The sequence below is a fragment of the Anthonomus grandis genome, chromosome 16 (genome assembly GCF_022605725.1).
Source record: "Anthonomus grandis grandis chromosome 16, icAntGran1.3, whole genome shotgun sequence".
In the NCBI taxonomy this organism is placed as follows: Eukaryota; Metazoa; Arthropoda; class Insecta; order Coleoptera; family Curculionidae; genus Anthonomus; species Anthonomus grandis.
In genome coordinates, this window is record NC_065561.1 from 5732294 (window position 1) to 5757484 (window position 25191).

Consider the following 25191-nt stretch of genomic DNA (forward strand, 5'->3'; position numbering starts at 1 on the left):
AAAACATAAATTTTTAATAAACCGCTTTAAAAAAAGTGATTTTTTGTCTGTTGAGGATTCGGATAAGACCATTACCAACAAGAAAGTTTATGTCGCAAAAAAACAAAATGTATTAATTTACTTCTCATGAAATATTACTAAAAAAGAACCAATTAACTACCTTGTTCATGAGATCTAATTTAAGTCAATTATTTTATCATTAAACACTGTTAATTTTCTGGCTGTTGTTTATGGATTTGGTGCCTCTGTTGACTTCGACAATAATATAAATTTGGAGTATGACAACTTATTGGAACCTGAATAAACCCAGGGAAGTGAAAATGGTATAAAATAATTAGTTTAGGTTTTCAAATACTATTTTGGCTATTTAGCTCGTTATCAGTGATAAACGAAAATGAATCAACCCATTTTTGGATAGGTTGCATATTGATATACAGGGTGAGTTTTTTAAAGTGTTACAATGCGATATGTCAAAAACGGCTGCAATTTTTTTTTGACATTTTGGTGACATTTCAAGTATACCGGGGGGCACTTTTTGTGACAATTTTTGACATTTGTCCCTTCACCCCCCTAAGAGGGGGGGGAGGAAGATCACTTCCTTATTTTAAATGGAATGACGTATTTTTTATTCTTAAATACGAATCTACATAAAATATGAAGTCTGTTTACAAAAAATTTTTAAAATTGCTCTGCTGGTTACGGAATTATGATCAAAAATGTTTTGATTAAATTTAAAAATAATTCGAATATTCTACTACAATAAAAACAAATTATTTCCTACTTTTTAACTATTTATCGTCTATGTATTATGCCTAAGGAGCTGTTCGAAGTGACCGCCTTCGACTTCCAAACACTTTCTTATCTTTTCTTGACATGAGTTTCGTACCCGCTGTAACATTGCTGGTGTCACTAATGAACAAGCAAAACGAATCCTGTTCTTCATGTCCTCTGGAGTTGTAGGTGCACTAGCCATTACTTTGTCTTTTATAAATCCCCATAAAAAAAAGTCAAGGGGGGTCAAATCTGGCGAACGAGCAGGCCAGTTGACAGGACCACCTCGACCAATCCACCTGTTTTTAAAAATCTCATTTAAATAAGTACGGGCCTGTATGGCATAATGAGGTGGAGCTCCGTCCTGCTGAAACCATACGTTAGGATTTAAATTTTGGTTTAGTAGACGAGGTAACTGATTTCTTAAAAAATCTGTGTAGACCTGTCAATTTAAATGACCTTGGAAAAAATGCGAACCAATAACTCTATCCTCGAAAATACCACACCATACTACGTTCACAGACCAGGGATGTTGATTTGGTGCAGTTCTCATCCAGTGAGGATTATTTGCTGCCCAGTAATGCATGTTGTGCCTGTTTACCTTTTAGAAAAACAAACAACCAAAACTTGAATATGTTCTAATTTAAATAAGTTAAATCTTACCTGCCCGCAATTATTAAAAGAAGCCTCATCAGAAAAAATAACGTTTCTCAAAAAATGGTTATTTTCACGCATTTTTGTTGAAATCCAAGTGCAAAAATTAATGCGATTCTGAAAATCATGTCCGTAAAGCTCTTGATAAAGTGTAATGTGGTAAGGATGAAACTTGTACCGGTGCAGAATTGTTATAATTGATGATTGACTAATTCCAGCATCTAAAGCAAGCCGCCTGGTACTGGTTTGAGGATCAATAGCTACTGCTCCTAATACAGCAACTGCCTTATTTTCATCTGTTTGCGTTTTAATCCGATTTCGTCGTTTACTTTTTAGACTACCAGTCGTATGACTGGTCATACGACTGGTAGTCAAGGAAGTGACCCTCCCCCCCTCTTAGGGGGGTGAAGGGACAAATGTCAAAAATATCACAAAAACCACCAAAATGTCAAAAAAAATTTGCAGTCGTTTTTGACATATCGCATTGTAACACTTTAAAAAACTCACCCTGTATACTTTTTTACAGATTTAACAAAGACTTTTAACATAATATCCTTGGCATTACAAACAGTTCTTATTAATTTTTAATTTTGTAACTTCTGTATTGTTTAACATACTTGGTAATTTTCTTAAACTAAACCTACGTTGGCTTGATCTATTATGCCTATTATGCCTATCTATAATGCTATTTATTATAATTATTGTACACTGACGTACGTGAACCTTATACCAGGAAAATAATTTAGAAATGCTTAAAGTTTCGCATAATATTTTGCGAAATTTCATATGCGAGTCCCTCGTCAAGTCCGTTAGATACTAACATCGTACCGTACTATATAGATAGAACAACGACGCACCAGGGGAGTAGCAGAGCGCACGAAATGCATGCATTCGACTTGCCATTTTTCGCCTTTATGCACCTCTCTATGCGTAATGAGCAATTTCCCAATTCGTACATACATGGTGGCCCATCGAACACAGTCAAGCAAGGTGTGAGCCCTTTTTAAAAAATTGGAAAAATGCTCGGACCCGTCGTTTTTCAATTTTAGAAGAACATTTTTTTTTAATAATTTCAACCCTTTAACATCAGCTTCTTGAAGGCGATTGCAACCACCTTCAAAATCTTAAATAGGAGTGGAGATCAAGTGAGTGGAGTGAAGTTTATTTTAAAGGTCTGTTTATTTTAATTACAACTGCCAAGTTTGAAATTGCTAACTCCAGTTTTCGCAGTATGACAGCTTGTCAAAGATTTCTCTTGAACCCGCAGCTCAAATTTAAAAAACAAAGCGCTACTGTAAAGAAAATTGAAAGCCATTTTAAAAGATATATAATACACCTTTTCCCATAAAAAAAATATTGTGCGAATGTCGCCCCCCGCTAAGGAGTTGAAGTTGTGGGGTTAAAAATTCAAACAAAAAATCGTTTTACTAAGATCAAAAATCGACGGGTACGAGCGTTTTTCTTTTATAAATCAAGAACCTCTTAAAACTAGCGCTAAAAGTAATAAACAATGGTATTTTGGTATTTTCAAAATCTTTGGTCATACCACAAAAACTCTTTCAAACTTGGCAGTTGTAACTAGAATAAAAAGACCTTTAAAATAAGCTTCACTCCTACCTATTTAAGATTTTGAGGGTGGTTGCAACCCCCGCTAAGAGGTTGATGTTAAGGGGTTGAAAGTATTAAAACAAAATTGTTCCCCCAAAATCAAAAATGGACAGGTACGATATCTTTTTTTTTCTTTTTTAAAGACCTTAAACCTTTTTGAACTGTTTTTGATGGACCACCCTAAATATATGTGCAACAACAACCCATAACTTATAAACATAATTCTTCCTATTTGAAATAATAAGGGTGAATGCCACTTAGTTAAGGGGATAAACTTGCTGTATCATAATGATTACAGTTATGTGTCAATATAATATCCCCTTGAAAATAAAATTGTATGTGCTGGAGGATATTCTTAAATTATGTCTATTTTTATTATGAAATTCTTTCGAGTTCTAAAAGTAATAAAACTTCTTTATATGGTTGAAAAATATAGAAAAGCATTTAACTAAGCTAGAGTCAATAAGTTACCTAATTCTAAATAAAAGTTATGTAAAAAACTCTTAGTCAAAGCAAACAAATATATATTTTTATCTAAAAATAACTGAAAATTATGTTTTTTCATACAAAAATTTAATGAAACAATAATTTTTTTTCAAAATGGAATTTTTGTCTGTATTTTAAACACTATTATAATCAAATTTATATACTAAATAATATTATCACTAAAAAGATACCGTGTCTGCTATCAAATTAATCCCAACCTGCACAGGACATTAAATCAATTATGAACATCCGATTACACATAAATTAGTTCAAGCTTGTGACAATCCCAAGCGATTTGCCTTTCATGTGGGCATTACGCTAATTAAAATAATTATTACTAGCAAATATTCTGTATATCTGTATGTTTCGTTAAACTTATTTTGATTTATTAAAACTTTCTTCTTTCATTAAATCGGACTTTCCATACTCTCTTACGAAAATTACCGTACATCTTTTCAGTCAAAAGGCGTGTAATTATGGCATTAATTATAGGCATGTTATTTCCTTAAACTTTCTTAAAATTAGCCAAAAATTCTCGCTTTTGCGATTGTTTGTAATAATTGTGCAGCATGATTCGCACTTACAGGTTTAATTTAATTTTGTCAAAGTTGTACCTATAAATTTGTAAAAAGTTGTACAAAGATGTATAATGCTAATTCAAATGGAGTGTAAGAATTTTAAAATCTACGTAGAAAATCTAAAAATCTTTTGTTTTGTTTTCTTTTTTTCTGATATTGAAAACCGAAGTGCAAAAAAATAATATTTTCGCCAGACATGATAAAATAGTTTTATTTATTTTCTGAATTTTTTAAGGCATAAATATGCACAACTTTGCTAAAATTTAATTTGCTATATTGTAGTTGCTGCACTATTTTTTATTAATTAAAATGTTTCTGAAGAAAATGCTAGTATGTGTTTTAAAAATAATAATAAACTTTAGAAAAATTTTTTTTTTTGTTTTTCTTTAGAGTTTTAAAAAATATACCGTATTAGTATAAGAAAACAATGCTGTGTTTTGCAGTCAAATGCTGTTTTTATAAATGTATAACTTGATCTACATTAAAAAAAATGTAACCATACACAAACATGTATAACATATAGCTTTTGCCATTGGCTTTAGTTTTAATATCAAAATTTATCTCTTCTGCCCTTTTAGTTTAAAAAAACAATCTTCTGATTTTAAAAACTCTAGAAACAAAAGTTAAAGAGTATACCGAAAAACTTATCTTTTCAATATTCAAATTTCCGTGCTAATTTTTTTATGAGATTTGTTTGAAATTGAATGGATGTTAAAAGATTACACCAAAAAATTTAGAAAAACTCCATATATGAAAAGTAATTATTCCCATCATTTGAAAAAAATTAATTAATCCCTAAAAATATAGCTGATGCAATGAAATATGTTTAAAAATGGGCATGTACAAAATCCATATACCTAATATTATTTGTTTGGCTTTAAATACAACGTATTCCCTTTATGTCTTTTATTTTCTTTAAATTTTGCAATGTCTCAAGTTTTTCACCGTTCAGGTATGATGATGCTTAACTCTTTGAGCAAAACATGTAGGAATCGTTGTGATAATTAAATTTATTATACCTATGACTTCCGAGACCGAGACTGTGATTTTCGCCTGTTTAAAATCACATTGGGGTCTTTGAGTGAAATGGACGAATTTTTTTAACTTCCTAATTCTCTCGAAATATTCTCCAACGAAAACCAATTTTTTGAAACCTCTTTATAGAGAGTTTCTATATATCCTTGATAGCCAGTATTTTCAACAATCTTTTTTTAATTGTTTTTAACGGAGGAACCGCTTTCGCCTTCAAATTATGAATAATAATAATTTTCTGGAAAATTTTTAAATCTGCATGGTTTAGAAGGGTTTTAATGCTTCTCTTTCAGTTTCTTTTTTTGGTGGTTGAAAATGATGTTGACTCTAATATGGGTGCAATAATTAAATAATCACTTTTTACGAGGAATATTGATTTTTCTAGCCACTGCTTTGATTTGCATAAAATTTAATAAATTGCTAAACTGTTTTACGACTTTGCAAATTATAATTTATTTTATTTTTAAAATTATAAATTTTTTTTTTATAAAATTTTCACGATTTTCATTTAAAATCACCATAGAGAATTTTTTATTCAAAAAATTTGAATAAAAAATTCTCTATATGGTGATTTTAAATAATATAAATTAAGTTTGACGTTCTTATGTAATTTATATTTGACTGCCAATAGTTCATTATTCAGGCAACCCTCAAAAGGTAGCCAATTTTTGATATAACCCGTACAAGTATAAGATTATAAACACAATAAAAATTTTCCAAATTATCAATCAATGTTTAGGTATAATGATTTTTTTAAGAGATATTGATGGAGGACGCATCCCTTGAACTTTAAATAGGAAAATTATTTGTGTTTAAACTTTAAGGTATACTTTTAATATCCTTAAGCTTCTGGTTTATTTATAAATGTAACATTTATTTTATCTCTATCTTACTTTTAATATTAAAAAAAAAACAAACAAAATCAGACATTAAAATGAAACATTGAAATGCTATAAATCCTTAGAAAGTAAACAATATAAAAAATAAATTATATTAAATTATATAAAGCCACAACATACCTATTAAACAGTCACAGTAGAGGGCTGTCTAATTCGCTTACTCACATTAAACTGAACCTAAGTCAAGCTTATAAAATACTGAAAAGAATATTAATTTAAATAAAAACGTGATAAATCAATTGGGTTTACAAAAAATATATTACTTATTGATTTATCTTTTAATATTATAATAATTATCTTTGTAAGCATTTAGGTAAAAAAAAATATGTTAGCTTATAAAAGCATGTAGTAAGACACTAACAATTTCGTTTCCTTTAAACTTCAAGTATAAGACGTCGAAATTGCGATCACATTTCAGACTGACTGAATTTGTATTTGCCTGCAAAGATAAAATGTAACTGTGCAGAAAATTGGACCATACACAAAGGTAAATAACGCACGAGCATATAATAATTCTTATATGGTTTCTTCTTTATTGTGTTTTTTGGTTAAAAGTCTAGAATGTGCAGTATTCATTTAAGTTATACAATATTAGGCAATAGCAGAACATCCTGACCGTTTTATATCAGTAAAAACATTTTAAAACATATAAAACAATACTGCGTTTACGAGTATGTAGTAGTTTTAGTTTTAGTTTTTTGTAGAGTAGTTTTGCCGGAGCTTCTTATAAAGAAGTTTTATTTAGCTAAAGGTGAATAGAACAGCATAACCTGTTTCAGCCAACAATGGAAATTACACGGGTTGCCGCCCTGTGTTTGTGCCTATAATTCCTATTCCTAATCCGTATAATGAATTTAAAGATATTTACTATTTTGACTACAAGTTATTATACATTAAACCTCATCGTTATTATTGACCTATTAATAATTAAATATCTTAAATAATGTTTTTTTTTTAATTTATACTTATTATATCTTAAATTACATAAAATATCAAATAATTTAAATAAATAATACCTTTTTTTTAACACCTGTTCATGTAATGTAAAATCTAACTATATTATGCCTTTATTATCTAAAATTGAGTCCACAACCAACCCATCTAACTAAAAAGTGTTCCAGACAAAACCAAAAAATACTACTGGGGACATATTGAAGCCACTGCCATTTGTGTCAATAAGGTTGTTGTTGTGTCAATAAGGTATTTTACTTGTGTGTAAATTACAAAATATGTAATTAAAAGGGGTACAAAGCGATAAAAAATACTATAAATTTACAATAATAGACCCAAAAAAGTTCCAAAATTGCCCCAATATATATATTTTTTAATTATAGCAAAATCAAGAGCTAAAAAACATTGTGCAAGCCGACAATAATTACGTATTTAACGTATTTAGAAAAACCTATTCATAATTTCTTCTTTCTTCTATTCATAATTTCCAAAGTTTTGTATTTTTTTCCAATCATCCTCACTTTTTTATCAATATTTTGACCACACTTAACATTCTATGTAAAAATTTGCAAAAAAAAATCGGTTTTTAGACTTCCCTTTAACTTTACCGGACCTCTTTAGTGTCTTGCAACCACTTTTTATTTAGATTTTTATTTTTTATAAAAATTGACTCTTTAATAGATCTTTTTTGGTCTTTAATAGAGTGGCACATATACTAACGCAGCTTATCAGTCCGGAGATTATTAATTGGTGATGGGTTGGCATAATATTATTATAGAGATACTTACATTTTTTTTTTACTTAAAGTGCAGTTGAAAGAACCTGTGGCGGTTACATTCCACAATAATTTTAGCGCTCTACTGCACGGAGCAGAGACTCTCCTAATTTCTTGAGGGATTTAATTGTATTTCCGGTTACTGGTTTGCTTAAGGGTTCACCGTACTTTGGAAATAAATCAAGCACCTTTTGGTTTAACACAACTTTATTAAACCCGATTAATTCATAGAATGGTCCAAAATATAGTCTACAAAACTATACGTTGTACAAATCACTACTGAAAACTTAACTAAACATTTAAAAGCTTAGTTGAAACATGTCGGGGAAGTACCACCGTGAGCTATAAATAGCACATAAAAGATACCGATCGGCTATTGCGCGCCAAAACCGAGAGCAAAGTTCAAGACGCAGACCAACCGTGGCCAAGGGCGACCGCGACCTACTTTTTACTTGGTCGACCGACGACTTCATACTGCCTACTCACTACTCATTGATTGATTTGGGGTGGACGAACGGACGGCGACGCGCGTTACAGTTACATTATTTAAGTCCAAAGTTAGATGGCGTCACTATAATTGTTTCTAAGCCTTTTTCTATTATTGTCCTTATAACTAAAGTTGTGCTGGTCACAACAGAACCTTTAATTGGCAAATTGGTTCTTATATAAACAAAAGGATGTAAAGAAATATAACACATAGTAAAACACAAAATAAGCCTTAGTTATTAACGCTACTATATTATAAAAACATGCAATTTCTGGTCAATGTTCATTGTTTAACTTTTCACCTAAATAAATCATTATTGTAGAAGCTATAAGACAGTTTCTTGTTAAAAGTACAACCCCTGAAATCAAAACTCTATGCATCAAAGTTATAAAACATTTACAAACAAAAATCAATAACCCCCTAGTATGTAACTCAGCAACCTATCGCACAGTACACTGTACAACATGTATGTACTAAATCAAATAAAGTAAATATACAGTGTGGCAGATGGATCTGAAACACTTCGGCCTGAGGTAAGGGGAATGCAGTAGTGGAGACAACATGGCCGACTTCATTCATAAAATGGACAGTGGCGTGTGGTATGATGTGAAACTATGTAAATTCGATTTAAGGAAAATAATTTTAACATTTATCGAAAAAAAATGTTCCTAATTAATTATTCATTTGTATGTTTTATGGTTTTAGAAATAGGTTCTTTTTTTTTGGTATACAGGGTGTCCCACAATCAACGTCACAGACTATAACTTTTTAATTTTTTACTATAAAAATTTAAAAAAAAAAAAATAATAGCTATAGGACCACTACCCAAAATTACTTAAAAAAAACCACCCCCAAGAAATATATCCCCCAAAAATGAATTTGTCGGGGGTAGTTTTTTTAAGTAATTTTGGGTAGTGATCCTATAGCTATTAAAAATATATTTATAAAAAAAAATATACATAAAAATAAAAAAGGTATAGCCTGTGACGTTGATTGTGGAACACCCTGTATACAGGGTCGCACGCAAGTATCTCTGTTGCTAAGCCGAATTTAAAAACAAAGTTTAAACAAAAGTTGCTAAGGTCACAGGGGGCCACGTCACTGCAATAGTACGTGTATTTTGAAGGTCATTAAAAAAAACAAAACAAAAGTCAAACGTCGACTAAAATGAGCCACCTGGTATAGATTATAAAAAACGAACAGCATAAGCGTTTTGGCAATGATAAAAGTTCGGTTAAACTGGGAACGGGAATTTTTATGTTTTTTTATGCGAAATTTTCACTCTTTTTGGTATTTCCGAAAAAGTAAGGTAATTTGAGAAAAATATAAGGTAAATACCTTACCTAATTTTTTGTTTACTATTTTTAATGTTTTTTTTTAAGTTTCACACACTTCACTTAAACATGTTTTTATTTTCACTGGTGAAATAAGCGAGCTCGTTTTCTTTACCTTCAGCCTCGTATTCACTATCGTCTTCACTACTACTGCCATTAGTGTCACTGTCCTCATTTCCTATTGTGATGACAAGGGGCTCGATTTTTTCCATGATTTGGTCAGTTTCCCAGAATTTATCCTCCACAGTTCTAACGTGCTGGCAAAATTTCTGCCAATTATTTTCGGAAATCGAGGATATAGCATCCTCAGTAACCTCCTTTAAGGTTGTAACGTTAAAATTGCCAGTAGTATTCCGAATTCTTATTAAAAATTTGAGTCTTGCCCAAGCTAATTCAATTGGGTTTAACTCGCATAAATAAGGCGGTATTCTTAATGGAGTATGTCCATGGGACCTTATAATCCGATCTACTATATAATTTTTTTGATCACCAGGTGGTTTGTGGCGTAAAACCAAATCGAAAAGATCAAATTTTCTGGCACTTGCATCGTGACTTATACCTATAACATATAGTATATGTAATACATAATAATATACAGGTTAAACCTTATTCCACCCCATTTTTTTCAGCCATTTTCTTAAAAAAAAAATTTTTTTGCCAATCGATATTAGACTGCAAGGGACAAATTTATTTGGTATTTTTAACCCCTTAACTTTAACCCCACGCAGGGGTGACTATCAACTCCAAAATCTTAAATGGTAAGGGTATCACTCGACACCCCTTACTATAAAATTTTGGGGTTGATAGTCACCCCCGCATGGGGGTTAGAGTAAAGGGATTGAAAATACCAAATAAATTTGTTCGCCTGAATTCAAAAAACGATCATCAAAATTTTTTTTTTAAAGAAAATATCTGAAGAAACTGGATTGGAAAGTTTTCATTAGCTCACCGTGTATGTACATATTATGTAGGTACATTTATATATTTAAAATTTAAAATTTATCACTTCAAAAGGCTTAATTAAGTTGTTATAGCTACCTTTCTTAGTTAACCAGGCGATTATATCTCTTTTTAAAGAGGATTTTATCCTCCTGCACCGAATGATAAGGAGCATTGTCTAACACGATTACCGAATTGGCAGGTATATTTGTGTTTTGTGTTTTTTGTTTTTTGCTCAAGTGTTTCCGTGAGCCATCTAGTAAAATTTTCCCTATTCATTTGGCCATGGTAATCACCTGTGGCCAATCCGGCTTTAAATATTAAACAGGCATTGTCCACAAAACCCTTGTCGGAACCTGCATGAACAATTATTAGCCGACCTAAAATATCATTTAAAAAATATATATTTCTCAAATTTAACGGGTTCTTGCCCGTTAAAAAAATATATGACTGTAACTAATACACACTGTTTTGTATTGTATGATTACCCATTGAACTAATATTTTTTAAAACACCAGTAACCGTATCGCTCCGCCAACATTTCTTGAACGTCAAATCGTTATCCACCCAAGTTTCGTCCAAGTAAATAATGTTTCGGCCTTCTTCACGATATTTTCGTATTTCGCGAAGATATTTGTACCTCCAGGACAGAATATTGGGCCTCTCCATTAAGATTTTCCTCTTATTTTGACACTTACGCCAAAAAAAACCATTTGACTTTAATAAAAGCCGAAGCGTTTCCCTGGAATAAGAAAAATTTGCCTCTTCTTTTAATTTTCTTCACAACTTTCTAGTTGTCGGAACCACTTTATATTCCAGGTAAAATCTGGTGATATATTGCCTAACTATTTCACTTTTTTTTTAAATAAATTATTATAACTTACCTGTAAACGTTTGCTATCACTTCCCTCGTTTGACTATGAAGGACCATACCCTCAGTGAATTTATTCATTATAATAAATGTTATTATTCGTATATATGTAGACAATAATAAAACAAACTAAAAAATTAAATATTAGGTATTTCATGTAAGTAATAAAACAGTGAAACTCCAAACCTATGAAAATTCCACTACCTACTTATAGGTATACACAACACTCATATCAGTTTTTTTAATTAATAGCCACAAATAAAACAAAATAATAAATAACATATAAAATAAAAAGAATCCAAAAACCAACGATAAAACCTACGCCACTGTCCACCCTGCAATAGTATCAATGTTTTGAAACGGCAGCAAGCATTGTACAGGTGACAAAGACGCTGTCCAATGAACTGTCGAAATATTTCATAACAAAAACACGTTCGGCGAGGGAAACCAATCACAAGCGTTCAGGTTCATAATGGCTGACCTCTATTATACAACCTGGCCCTATTATACAAGAAGTAGAGGAGTAGAAGTAGGAATGTAGAGGAGGAACGTAATGTTGCCAGAATTACTAAACATGATCCAGTTTTTGGACAAACATTTAATTGTACCATATTTAATGGTAAAACAATTGCGTATTAAAGCCAAAATGGAATAACTATTTAGATTATAATTCTTAACATTTTAACCTCTATATCTTGTGATTGTAATAAATGTTATATTGCATATTATTAGAAAGTCCCGCACAATTACGTTTTGAGGTTAAACGTGGCAACGTCGAATATTTTGGCCCACATTCCTGCCACTGTTTCAGATTCACTTGCCAGACTATACCTTTCAGTGTAATAATATAAGTAATAAGGCAACGGCCCTAATATGGCAATTACGGCGAACCATAGGTACAATATGAGGCCTAAAACGCCACGTTCTCCAGTGGCTTTATACGGCAGTCATACGACCCAGGATCTCGTACGGATCCGTGGTATGGTGGACAGCCGTATTGAAGGTCACAAACCAAAAGCTGACCAGACTGCAAAGACTGGTCAGCGCGAACGTGAAAGACAAGTCCTACGGCGATACAGCGCTTAACCAATGAGAATCGCTTTGTCGCTGTGACGTGGCTATCACGCCATATCGGCTATTTATTTTGCAACATTTTAATTGCCATCATTTTTAAAGAAGGTATCATGCAGTGATAGAACGTAGTTCTCATTATTCTAAATTTATAAGAATAGGTGTTTGCTGTTTGAAGAATAGTGTACGATTTGAAACAAAAAATGGCAATGGATTATAAGGAGCTGTTACGTACTTTGAATTGTTATAATGACATTGAACTTGTAGAGTTTAGAGAAGATCCTAATAATAAGGAATTTTTTAATGCTACGCTACAATGTAGCATTATTGGAAGCGGAACATCACAACTGGCATGTCAACAATGGATGACATCATTTGGTGAAGCGTGAAGCAACACACACAAATTGGATTATTCGCCGTACATGTCCAAACCCACAGAAACAAAAAAGTCAAATTTTCAAAAAAATCAAATTTTCAGAAAAAAATTAATTTTCAATAAAATCAAAAAAGTTGAATTTTCAGAAAAAAAAGTAACATCGGTCGGCAAATGCAGTAATATAATCAATGTTTTCTTATGACGTTATCACATAAAATTATCGTCCGTAAACTCACTTTACAGGAAACCAATTTGGGATTTTTTAAATAAAAATGAAATTAACAACTATCTCAGTTATTGAAAGGAAAAAAAAACACAATTTGACCATTAAGTTTTTTTTCAAAAGCAGAAATAATCTTATTATATTATTACAGTTTAATTTTGAGCACACACATAATATTCAAGTAGATGAAGCTTTCAGCTACTTAAGGATGGACAAAAGTACAGAAGAAACATTCTAAAAATATTTTGAAGATAGAATGACCGCTAGTGCAGCCAGAATATTTCATGAAATTAGCCTTATAGAATCCATAGAAGATACAAAACAACTACTGATTTTACTTGCAGATGCGCAAAAAAACCCATCGGTAAAGGCAAATTAAATATTTGTATGATATATGGAGGTGAGTTTGAAAAATATATGAAATAGATATTAATAATAATTATTACTGATAGAAATAAATGTTACTAATGTTTTTCTTTTTCAGGCATATAAACTATGGGGATCGCGATGAAAAAAGTGTAGTATCGGTCCTTAAGGAAAAGCAATATGATTTTTTGCAAAATGGTGTTATAGTCCTTGTGCGTGAAAATCCCTTAATTATAACAGTTGTCACACCCATAATGAAAAGGGCTAACGAATGTCGTTTCGCTGAGAAAGTAGTTTTTGTGGATACAAGTGGATCATGTGATCGAACCAATACATGCGTCACATTTTTTTTTGCGGCAAATAAAATTGGGCCGATTCCTTTAGCTATCGTATTGCATACAGCCCAGAGTGAAAGCAACTATACATTAGCATTTTCGGCCGTAAAAAAAGCGTTAGGAACAAACAGTTTTGGAGGACAGGGTTTTCCGGTGGTTGTGGAAGTCCCAAACTGCATAGAAAAACAGACAGAAAAAAAATTATGTTAGCGTTCAGACTAGTGATTTTTGCGAATACTGATGAAGAATGTACGGAATATTTTCAAAATATAACTCAAGAATATTGCCATAATAATAATTATCAAAATTTAAAAATTTATCTAGATGCACACTGGAGTCGTCGTCAAGAGTGGTGCCTACATTACCGCAATAACTTAATTACTCGAGGGAACAACACAAATAATTATGTGGAGTCATCAATTCGCATATTTAAAGACATTGTATTGAAACGCTGTCGCTCTTTTAATTCTTGCGCTTTAATTGACTTTATAGTTAAGATTTTCGAAAATCTTTAAGTTTCTTTTAGAATATGCTAATTCGCGACACACTTCAAACAAACATGCATATTTGAAATTTTCTAAAAACATTGAAGGTATACGTGTAACTGAAATTGATCGAAATGTTGACATCACAATGGGACAATCAACTACTGCATACAGTACACACTGATATTGCAATGTGTGATTGTCCATTTGGTCAAGGTGGTTGATTCTGCAAACACTTGTGTGCAGTTCAGGAAAAATAAGGCATTAGGATACACACGGCATCATTATTAACAAAAGAGGATAAACAATATTTAGCTAAACTTGCTTTAGGAGAAAACATTCCTGCAGAGTTTTTTAAAAACATGGATGATATTGACAATGATTCCCAAAGTATGTTACCTGAACCTGATTTAAAAATTGGATGAAATAGACAATGAAATTGATACACAAAATAAGTCTAGTGAAAAGGATGATTTTGAAAATGATGATTTTGCGAGTACTAACAAAGACCCGACAAAGTATTAAAGACTTGTTGGGTATCCTGACCGGGCACAACAGTCTAAACAGGTACCTACACCTTCTTGGTGTAAGAGAAAGCCTACTCTGTCCGAATTGCGGTACAGGGGAGGAAACTTCATACCACATACTAGGTATCTGTGATAGGTGGAGTCGCCTGAGAAGGAAAACTTTCGGAGCAACTACACTCCAACGGGAAGGTCTTAAAGATCTGGACTGGGACAATGTGCAAGCCTTTATTAAAAGGACGTAGGGGTGGGTGATTCTAAGGTTGGCGAAAAGCGACTTTTAGGCCTACTTGCCGAGCTCTAGCTTTCCCACCCTTACTACTACTACTACTACCTTTCAGTGTGGTTGCTTATAATAATGTATGAAAATGAGGATAGTAAAATTAAAAGGGGTTAAGTAAGATATTGGTAATTATTTACAAAAGTGTTTTCAGCTTTTTTACCAATGAATGGGATATTTCTTGTCTAGACACTTTGTGTTGATTATGGAGTTTATAGTTGTGCCGGTGGAAACATGAATATGCCTTTTTTTTAAATGAAAGCCTTTTTTTAATGCAAAAAACAACCAAACTTACGGCATTTAAAGCAATGTTGTCATTTGTATGGCAACATTTGATGGTGGATGGGATCAAATTCCTACCCAAGAGGTAATTAACCAATTACTTCTGGTGTACTAGCACATTTATTTATTATCGTCGCTTGCAAGTCTTTGCGTGCATTCTTACTAATAGGTAGTTTTGGATCATATATTTCATTATTTGATCTCGAAGCAGTTGCTTGAATACCCTCTACGGCTTACTGGCAGTATACCGTTAAAATTGTTATATGAACAGGCCAACCTCTTAACTCAAAGTTTGCTTCTTTACAATAATTTAATACCATTTAGTTTATTACTTACCGTTTCGAGATTAAGGTTTAAGGAAATCATTACTTCAATTTTTTCAGAATGTCAGATATATTAAGCTACATGTACTATTGCAAAATGTATTCAGGCTAAAAGCTTTTTTGAGAAGATGAAATGTCTTAAAGCCAACTTAGCTACTCTTATACTCTATAGAAAACTTGTCCCGTTTTCAAATACTTATAAAGTCCTCAGGATGTTTGAACGCCTGCCCATTGTGATTTCGTCATTGGATGCGAAACACATGATGTTTTTTTTCCCAGAGATCATAGATTGACTTTGTATATTATTAATAAAATATTAATATACCTAAGATTCGTACCTCTTAGGTTAAATCATTTTCACATTATGTGGTTGATTTTATAGGCTTAACTTCCTTACTATAGAAGCTTTTACTGCTCCTCCTGATGAGGCACTAATTGATGTCGTGTCGTGCGCCTAATAGATTGGCAATTAATTCAGCAATTGCACCAAGGCTTCTGTAAATGTTTATATGGAGCATCTGCAATAAACGTTGATGGTAGGTAACACGTCATGCTTAATAATTTTTTTGCATATTTTTAGGAACTGTTCTTGCTTTTGTCTAGAAAAAAAAAGCTTAATGCTATTGCCGCTAATTACTTAATACTAGTCAGTTTGAAGCATAATATAAAGGTTCGGATATTGGCATAAAGTGTATTTTAAGTATGAGTATACACTGACATTAAAGTAATTGTTAATTTCTTAGGGAATAACACGAGTCCGAACTTTGAGGGCAATATCAGATTGAGTTGACAATATACTTTTACGCTCAATGATAGAGTAATAACCTTCGGTGGAGTTTAGTGCGTGATAAAGGACGGCAATAGCATGATTGTTTTGTAATAAAATGCTAGTAATAGTATAATTTTATTTAAATAAAGGGCTTAACTTATTGCTCAATTTAATACAATGATGAACAATAATCTCGAGCCGCAATAGAGCCATGTTCAACTTTATCTATATGGCGTAATTGCATCGTAAACTATATTAACTATTCTAGGAATATTACTCCCTAATATTTTGGAAGTTGTTGATCTACTGGACAAAAGGGCTCTATTTATTTAAAGTTAGAGAATTTCTAATAGCTTAATATAAGCGATGCGAAACGGTAGTGTGATCCTACGCAATTTTACTTTAATGCGAGACGAGTTGGGATTATATGTGCTTCTATGCAAATGTCTTGTATTCGAGTCCGACGAAATGGCTTAGGAATATATCAACACCCTTGCAAATAAATTACAGCTTTTAGCATTTAGGAAATAGATTTTAGTTAAAAAACTTAAATTGCTTCATTGGTAGAACATAGAATAAATGATATGAACATATGGGATCTAGAGGTATTGTACATCGGTTTTTCGACAAGTATTTGATACTTAAGTAGTAATCACAAAGTCACCTTAAACCAATAAAATAACTCGAAATTTATTTATGGTATTGTAACGATCTTAACTGCTGCCAACTATGCTTGGGGAGCACGTACGTGGAAAGTTAAAGAATATTCCGGAATAATAATACACCTAATATTTAAGCAGCCCGCGCTGCTAGAAATTGAACTCATTTAATAGTAGAAAATTATACAATATAAATAAGTGTTTCTAGTAGTCTTAAATCAGTGTGTTTAATGTGTACGCATTTAATAAATTGGTTTACTATTTTTATGCATTAAGTATTTTAATTCACACCTAAACGAACAGTAAAAACGCTACATTGGTGGCAGGTGTGAAGCGTAAGGACGTCAATCAACTGAACATTGGTGAAAAATGAATAATAGTTAATTAAAATGAATAGGACTATTACTTGGGTAGCACAAATGTGACATCCAAAGATTTCCTATTTTTGGGAAATAAAGATCTAATGGATATCCGTTAATTTCTTCCAATAATCTAATGGATAGGATGCTACAAATATCACAAAAGTAGACCGCAATAGGACCACTGGATAAAATTGTTTACTGAAATAATAATTTGTCAATGCAAAAGGATAAAGGTATAATATAAACTAGCATGTCCAATGGCGTTCTAGATGAAGTCATCCAATGAGGCAAACTTCGTCTTATCCATGCTATAGGGTGTTCGAAAAACATATTTTGTCTATCCAAATAATTATGAACTAAAAAATAATCCATCAAAACGCACAAAGATGCCTTTAAAAAAATTTGAAGACATCTTATTTATGACATGAATATCTTACAGACTTTTTTGCAATAAAATATATTATTGAGGATCAAAAAAAGAATTTATTTTATTATTTCAGTTTTCACTTTTTATAGTTCCAAAAAGATAAACATGATTTTTAGAACCTAAACTAATCCACAAAAACGTTAAGACCTAGTATCTTAAATTTTAAGATAGTAGGTTTTAACGTGCATAGATCTATTATTTAATATTAATTTAAAATACTACTTATAAAATGGTACTAATACAAGTTGCTTTAACTTAAATTACGTTTTTAAACTTTTACATAATTACAAAAGCTCAAACTATAAGATATTTAATGAAAGGATCTTTACATCAAAAATTGTTTTCTAATTATATTTCCATCAGCAGCTCTTCTTATCCACAATTTTGAAGTTTTCGGGGCCTTAAAAAAATCAACAACTTAAATTAGAAAAGTGACTTCTCATAATCATTTTTTTCATAATCTTACCAATATGCAAAGTTGCAACTCGCACGAAACCTCTTCATAATTATTTCGACCCAGCCAGCATTACTTTAAAGTTTATTCTTGTGAATTAATTAATTTTACAAAAGGGCATAAAGCCTTAAACTAGGGGCCATTTTGATAAATTCCGAGACCTAAGAAATGATCAGACTATAAGTATCTTTTTGATTAATAAATTTTAATAATAATATGCCAACCCATACTTACTACTTTATTAAAAGTTATTGGTGTACTAGGTACCCACTGAATAACTCCTTATTATCTTTTTATGTAAGAACACTGATGTAAAAAAACTTTAGTAAACAAGATTATAATTTTTGACCAGTTCTTGCCTTAATTATTTAGTCTTAGACTTTGGATTTCATCTCCAAATATAATAATATATTATGTACTATCTTGTAAGTACTATAATTACTTAATTGCATTATTTCCAAACATTTGCAATATGAATCATGAACAAGAGATGTATGAGTTTTGCTTCAAGCATTTGTAATGTCCATAAATGCTTTCCCAGTATAAGTATAAAAATGTATTGAACAGATTGCTATTATAGGGTTTTTATTAATAAAAGTAAGTTTAATCATAATGTCAAAAATACATAATGATGTACTTACCCAGAAAGTCTGATAAAACATTCCATTCCATAATCTTCATAATTCGAAAATAATTCATAAACGGCATCAATAATAAAATACATTCATAATCTAAAATCTAACTCTGAAGTACTCCAGGACAGATCCATTTCTGGGAATCAAGTTAGATTCCAAACTCTCCTGATATGATCACGCAGACACCAGAATCATGAATCAGCCATCTGCGCGCCTGCAGGCGGGCTTTCGGCGATACCTGGGGTCTGTCTTCTAAGATCCTCCACTGGATCTATTCGTGAGACCCCTTCTCATATGCGGGGCTATCGTTTGGTGGCCATGTACGGAGAAAACGAAAATTCGTGCTCAACTAGACAGAGTCCAACGTCTTGCATATCTCAGCATAACGTGTTCCATGCGAACAGCGCCGCCAACTAGAGCGCTTGAGACTCTGCTGAGCCTTTCGCCTCTGGACCTCGTTGTGCAATTCGAGGCAATGAGAACTGCGCACAGGCTATACGTCCTCGACGAACTATGTACTGGTGAGACCGGTCACGCAAAAATCTGGTCACGGGCCATACAGGAATGTCCTCTCCTTCTAATAGGCAGTGACTGCATAGCTCCAGTGACAGTGGACTACAAAGGATTCGTGACGCACATTGCAGGCAAAGAGAAGTGGCAGCATTCCAACAGTCCTGCATTGCTAAACAGGGGGACTATCTGGTACACAGATGACTCCAGAATGAATAACAGAGCTGGATCAGGGCTTTGTGGCGGGATCCCACATACCAGTAGAGCATACTTACTAGGGAAGCACGCCACTGTATTCCAGGCCGAAGTATTTGATATATTAAAATGCGGACAGAAAATCGTATTAATCTGCTCGGACAGCAGAGCTGCCATTAAGGCTATCACGGCCGTCAAGGTAAGCTCCAAGCTTGTACTAGAGTGCATAAAAGTCCTGGAAAAACTGGTGCAGGTTGGATGCAGGGTTTAGCTCGTCTGGGTACATGGCCACGGAGGCCTTGCAGGTATCGAGGACGCGGACTCTCTTGCTAGACTGGGATTCGCGAATGTACCGATGGGGCGGAACCTATAATTGGTATCGCCATATGCGTAGCGGTCGCGTCAACGAACGGTCTGCTGGGCAAGTGGACCCACCGAAGATAAACTGAGTCCTCTGGTATGAGACAGACCAAGGCGCACATAAGTGGGCCCTCTGCCTGTCTCACGAAAAATCTACTTCGCGAAATTCTGCTAGTGACAGGTCTTTTAACCAGACACTGGCACTTAGGAAGCCATTGCGGACAACCCGGAATGCCGATGATGCTGGAAGAAGGATGAACCCACTGACCGCGTGGTCAGAGAGTGCCCAGCACTCACGCGCGCCAGTTTCAAATACTTGGGTAACACTTTCAGTGCATTGAGCGACTTTAAGTCCTTCAGACTAGAGAGCCTTATCGGTTTTTCTATAACCATTTGCCTCTGGTAACCTCCGATGGGGCATGATGGGTCCATCAGGAGACCTATATGCATAACTGCCTCTGGCAGTCCACTGTTTAACAATTTCAATTTTTCCTTAACCCTGAGCACATGTTGATTTCAACTAAAGTTTTTATTTACTAATTCTAGTCTTTCAATATTCAATATCAGTAACAGTATCAACTTACAATATTCTAACAACGCACAAGATAGAAAACATGAAAAATTATAAGTGTAAAAATATAATATAAGGATATATTTGCGCAAAGGACGTATTGCTTAGCCTATATTACCAATAAAAACTCACTATATCTTATATATATAAAAACATTTTTAGGGTTGCTTGTTTAAATAATTTTATGGTCTACTTACATGATACAATTTAATAGTTGACCGAAACTCCTCTTTTTTATCATGATGCGTTTCTAATAAATCTGATTTTGGCTCAGTGATATATACGTTTCAACTCATTTTTTTGCATATTTTTATCTACCTGGTGAATGATGAATAGTATACAATATAATACTAATTCTAGTCTTTCAATAAGATAGAAAGATGTAGTCCAGATGAACTAGATTATAAGACAGTCACAGTTTCTTTTTATTGCTGTTAATACACACGAGAAAAAATTTTCAAATTTTCAAAATAACTAACCACGCTCTTATTTGCAAAAAATGTGCAATTTGCCTTTAACACATTGCTTCAATATTAAACAATCAAATCATCTAAAGCAAAGATTTTTGTTCCAGAACATGCAGTCCACGCCAATGCTCCAGAGTCCCCAGAGCTCTGAGTCGACTCCACCGCGCCGTGATTGGAAACAAAGACTAAGCCTAAGGGACCGAAAACGAGATGCGGTAAGTATTTTCAGTGACGTTATATTAGGAAGTTATTATTATATACATATACGTAAATTTGCTAGTTATTCGTATGTAGTTTTATAAATAATCATGCTTTATAATAGTTATTTTTGAAATAAAGCAAATGAAAATTCGATTTGAAAATTAAATTCGCTTCATTAAATTGTTATTTATACTTGAACAAACAAAATGACAAAAATATTATAAAAAACTGCTGAAGTTATGTTGTTTAAATTTGCGAATGTATATATGCTTGTCCGAGGGTTAGCGGGCAATAAAATACTAAATAAGTTGAAGTAATTTAAACTTCATTTGTTAAAGTTAAATTAAATCGTAAGCTTATATTACAGTTAAGCTTATATATTTAAATTAACGAACTAAAAATTATTTTATTAAGCTTAACTTTGGGATCTTGTGGAAATTTGGACAGCAAAACAACAGTTAGTTGGAATATTGTTATTTAAAAATATTCGTGTGCTCGTATTTTTTTACCTACTATGGCTATCCTATGCGTTTTGTAACAAAAACATTACATTACTGTACTACTTAATTCGAAGGGTCTAACTCTTTGAAAAAGACTTAAATTAATCTTGAAAAGTTGAGACTAACTGAGTTTCCTTAGAGTTTTTTTGCTGTCCAAATTTCCACAAGTACTAGAAGTTAAATAATAATAAATTTACCTAAAACTTATTGCAACCTTAATCTATCAATTATTCTTAAATAATTAGATTTTATAATATACGGCTGTTAAAACTACATTATTTATATTATCATTTTACCCTACACACTATGAATATTTCAAGCCAAATATTGTTATGGATGATCAGCAAGATAACCAAATCTTATTACACTAGGTTTCCATTTCTGAAGCCACTTGAAAATTTTGGTTTATTCAGTGCCGATTAATACTGAAGAGCGGTAACGCATTTTTGACTGTTCCAATCAAATCACAAAACACCAGGCATATTCCACAGGGCTTGCAGATTGTGAAGAAGAAAAGCAGATGATCACTTTGGACATTTACAATTTATGAATTAAGGAATGCATTATTTCAATAAGAAATTTTAATAATTAATTTATTTTGTTTTTTCAATTATTTATTTAATAATCACATGGTTATTTTTTAAACGCTACGACTTTCATAAGGTTATATTGATTAACCAGTTACAAATCCACTAAACCAAATTATTTTCCTTTAATTTTTTCGAAAACCGTGCAACAATAATACCTTTTTTGTTAGAAAAAATTTGTAGTTTGTAAACAATTAATCTACGTTGCAAAAAAAATAACCTCAAAAAAGTTATTTACGAAAAAACCCTCATCCTTGCAAAAACTACGGTTTCCAATTTTCCAAATAATTTTTCAGTATTTTGATTTAGGGTCAAAATGTAAGACAAAGGATTTTTTTCGAAATCTTATGTCGTATTTTAAGCCCACAATTTTCAAAAGACCGCTTTTTAAACTCACCCATTTGAGTGCCCTTAACTCTTAAATCTCTTACTTAAATTTTTGTAATTATTTTTAGCAGTACTATTACTGTATATGCATTGTGTTTTCAATTATTTATGTTCTAGGAAACGTGGTTTCGACTGTCTAGCCTCTTACCTAATTACCAATTAAATACGGCCAGAATAGGGAATTAAAGAGAAAACCTCTCTAGCCTAATGGGATTTTTAAGTCCTAAGTGCTGAGCAATTTAATTCGTAATTTGCTAAGTCAAACATCACCTGGTTTTGCGTTTGCTTGCTCATTTAATTTTTAATTGGAGGTTAAATTGCAATTTACCAATTTATGCTAACTAATCATTGTCTTACTTACAAATTGACATTAGTCGGAAACACAAAGGATTCTTCAGTTTATTTTTTGTTTGTAGTTATTATTAGTTAAATACTTCGTAGTTCAAAGTATATTCAATTTAAGAAATTGCTTTATCTGATAAACTAAAAGATTAAATAATGTTTAAACTATTTCTTATGTTTATGAGGGTTGTTTTGTAAACAGAAATAGGAACTAAAAATTATAAAACGTTTCTAGCTTCTGTATTGTGGATTAAAAATTCGCATTGTGTTAATGATTAATAAAATAAAAACATGTGTTCTTGTGATATAAGTGATACTATATAAAAGAAGCTTACGTTTAAGAGAACGACAAAGTAAAAAAATTAATAAAATAAAAGAATAAATAAAATTTAAAAAAAACGTACGTATTCAAAAGTAATCGCAGAGTCAAAATATTAAAACTAAGGGACGTTTCTTTTAATGTTTTCACCTATAAGGTCTATTTTTTAGTAAGTTCATCGTGTTTGAGGGTTTCAATTTAGGTTATTTCATTTCAAATCCTAGTAGCTTGAATTTGCTAGATTGTATGTTCTTGCTTGCCTTGACTGTCAGTGTCATAGTTTAATATTTATTCAAACCTTTCAGCGTGGTTTAAATGACCTCAACATTAGTTAGAGTAAAAGTTATACAGTAGTACAATTAAATATTATTAAAATTTTTTTATAAGAGAATATTTATAAAATCTAGATTTGTGGGTAATAGGCAAAGTAAAACTATATTTTTCAATTTGATTAAATTAAAATAAATTACTTGTAAATTTAAATAACTATTTGTTGGTTCTGATAAGTGATAAGAAAATAAAAACTCAGTGCTAAAAATTTGTTGATCCTTGCTTTGTAAAACATTGACAAAATTGCTAAATACTCAACTGATGTGAACTAATTACCAAATATTTCACCTAATTTTTTTTCGTTGTTTGATTTCCCTTTTTTGAATGATAAATTTTTCTAGAATGGTGCCCACCTTTTCAAAGTTTTATATAGAAGCAAAAGCTTGCCATTGCTTTCTTGATTGAATTTAAAAAAATCTTTGTTGGTAGCTTTAGTTGACATGGTGCCTTGCGAATTTTAATTTATTTTACAGCATTGCCTAATTTTGCATACCACTGCTGCAGTTATGTAACATTCTAAAATGAATTCTGTTAATATGTTGTAACAATTCAGATTTTGTTTTGTTTAATAAATATACCAATTTTGAACAAAAGAATTGTTAGGAATTAATGACACCCTGTATTATAAACCAGTTTAATAATCTATTAAAATATAATATTTTATTATACTAATATATTAAAATATTTCACACGGCCCGCTCCGCTTCCTGTAATGATAAAATTTCATCGTTTTGATAATCAGAATATCAAGTTAAAAAATACCTGAACTATAAATTACTCAAATTCATATTAATTCTAAAGTGCGAAAGTGCCGTTAATCATGGAACTACATTCACAAACTTCCTAGTAAAATAAAGTGGTTGGGGAAGATTTTATCTTGAGTTAGAAAAATAATTAAAACTCGGCTCTTGGTGGACCGATTTTTCTGAAGCATCTTTTGTTTAAAAGTACATTTATTGCTTTATTTTTAAATTGAAAAAAAATTACTCTTAATATTTTAAAAATACTACGCGTTGACTTGGGCTTTAGTCTATTCGTTAATTTCAAATGCATCTATATATTTTTTGCGGTCTTAGAAGCAGGGACCAAAGTTGAACAGGCTGAAGAAACTGCAGTTTTCATTTAAACATAATTTAAGCACATCTTAATATACTCTAATTGCACAGTTAATTAAAAATATTTTAATAACGCCATTTTCTCGACTTTGAACATTTGTGGCTTGTAATTTTTTAATGTTAAAATTTTTTATAGTTATAAAAAATTAAGATATGAATGTAAAAATAATATCATTCTTTATATGATAATTTTGTCTGTACCATAATAAGTCTTAATCGTCACATCGTACACCGCAAAGATTTTTAAATTTAACGACTTTCTTTAAGAGAAGTTGTGGATTTGAAATAGGCTGATTGTTAAAATATTGCTCTAGTGTATTTCTAAATGCTCAAAATTGCAGTTATGTTCAA

General features: G+C 31.8%; 1 protein-coding gene across 2 annotated transcripts in view; it reads left to right on the forward strand.

Moving 5' to 3' along the window:
• LOC126745931 (adenylate cyclase type 5) overlaps window positions 1-25191 on the forward strand; it is a 652711-nt gene that overhangs the window by 223411 nt on the left and 404109 nt on the right. For both annotated transcript variants that reach the window (XM_050453997.1, XM_050453996.1), the window contains one exon: window positions 21167-21274. In XM_050453997.1, the coding sequence (XP_050309954.1) occupies window positions 21167-21274 (108 nt within the window). The remainder of the gene's footprint in view (window positions 1-21166; window positions 21275-25191) is intronic.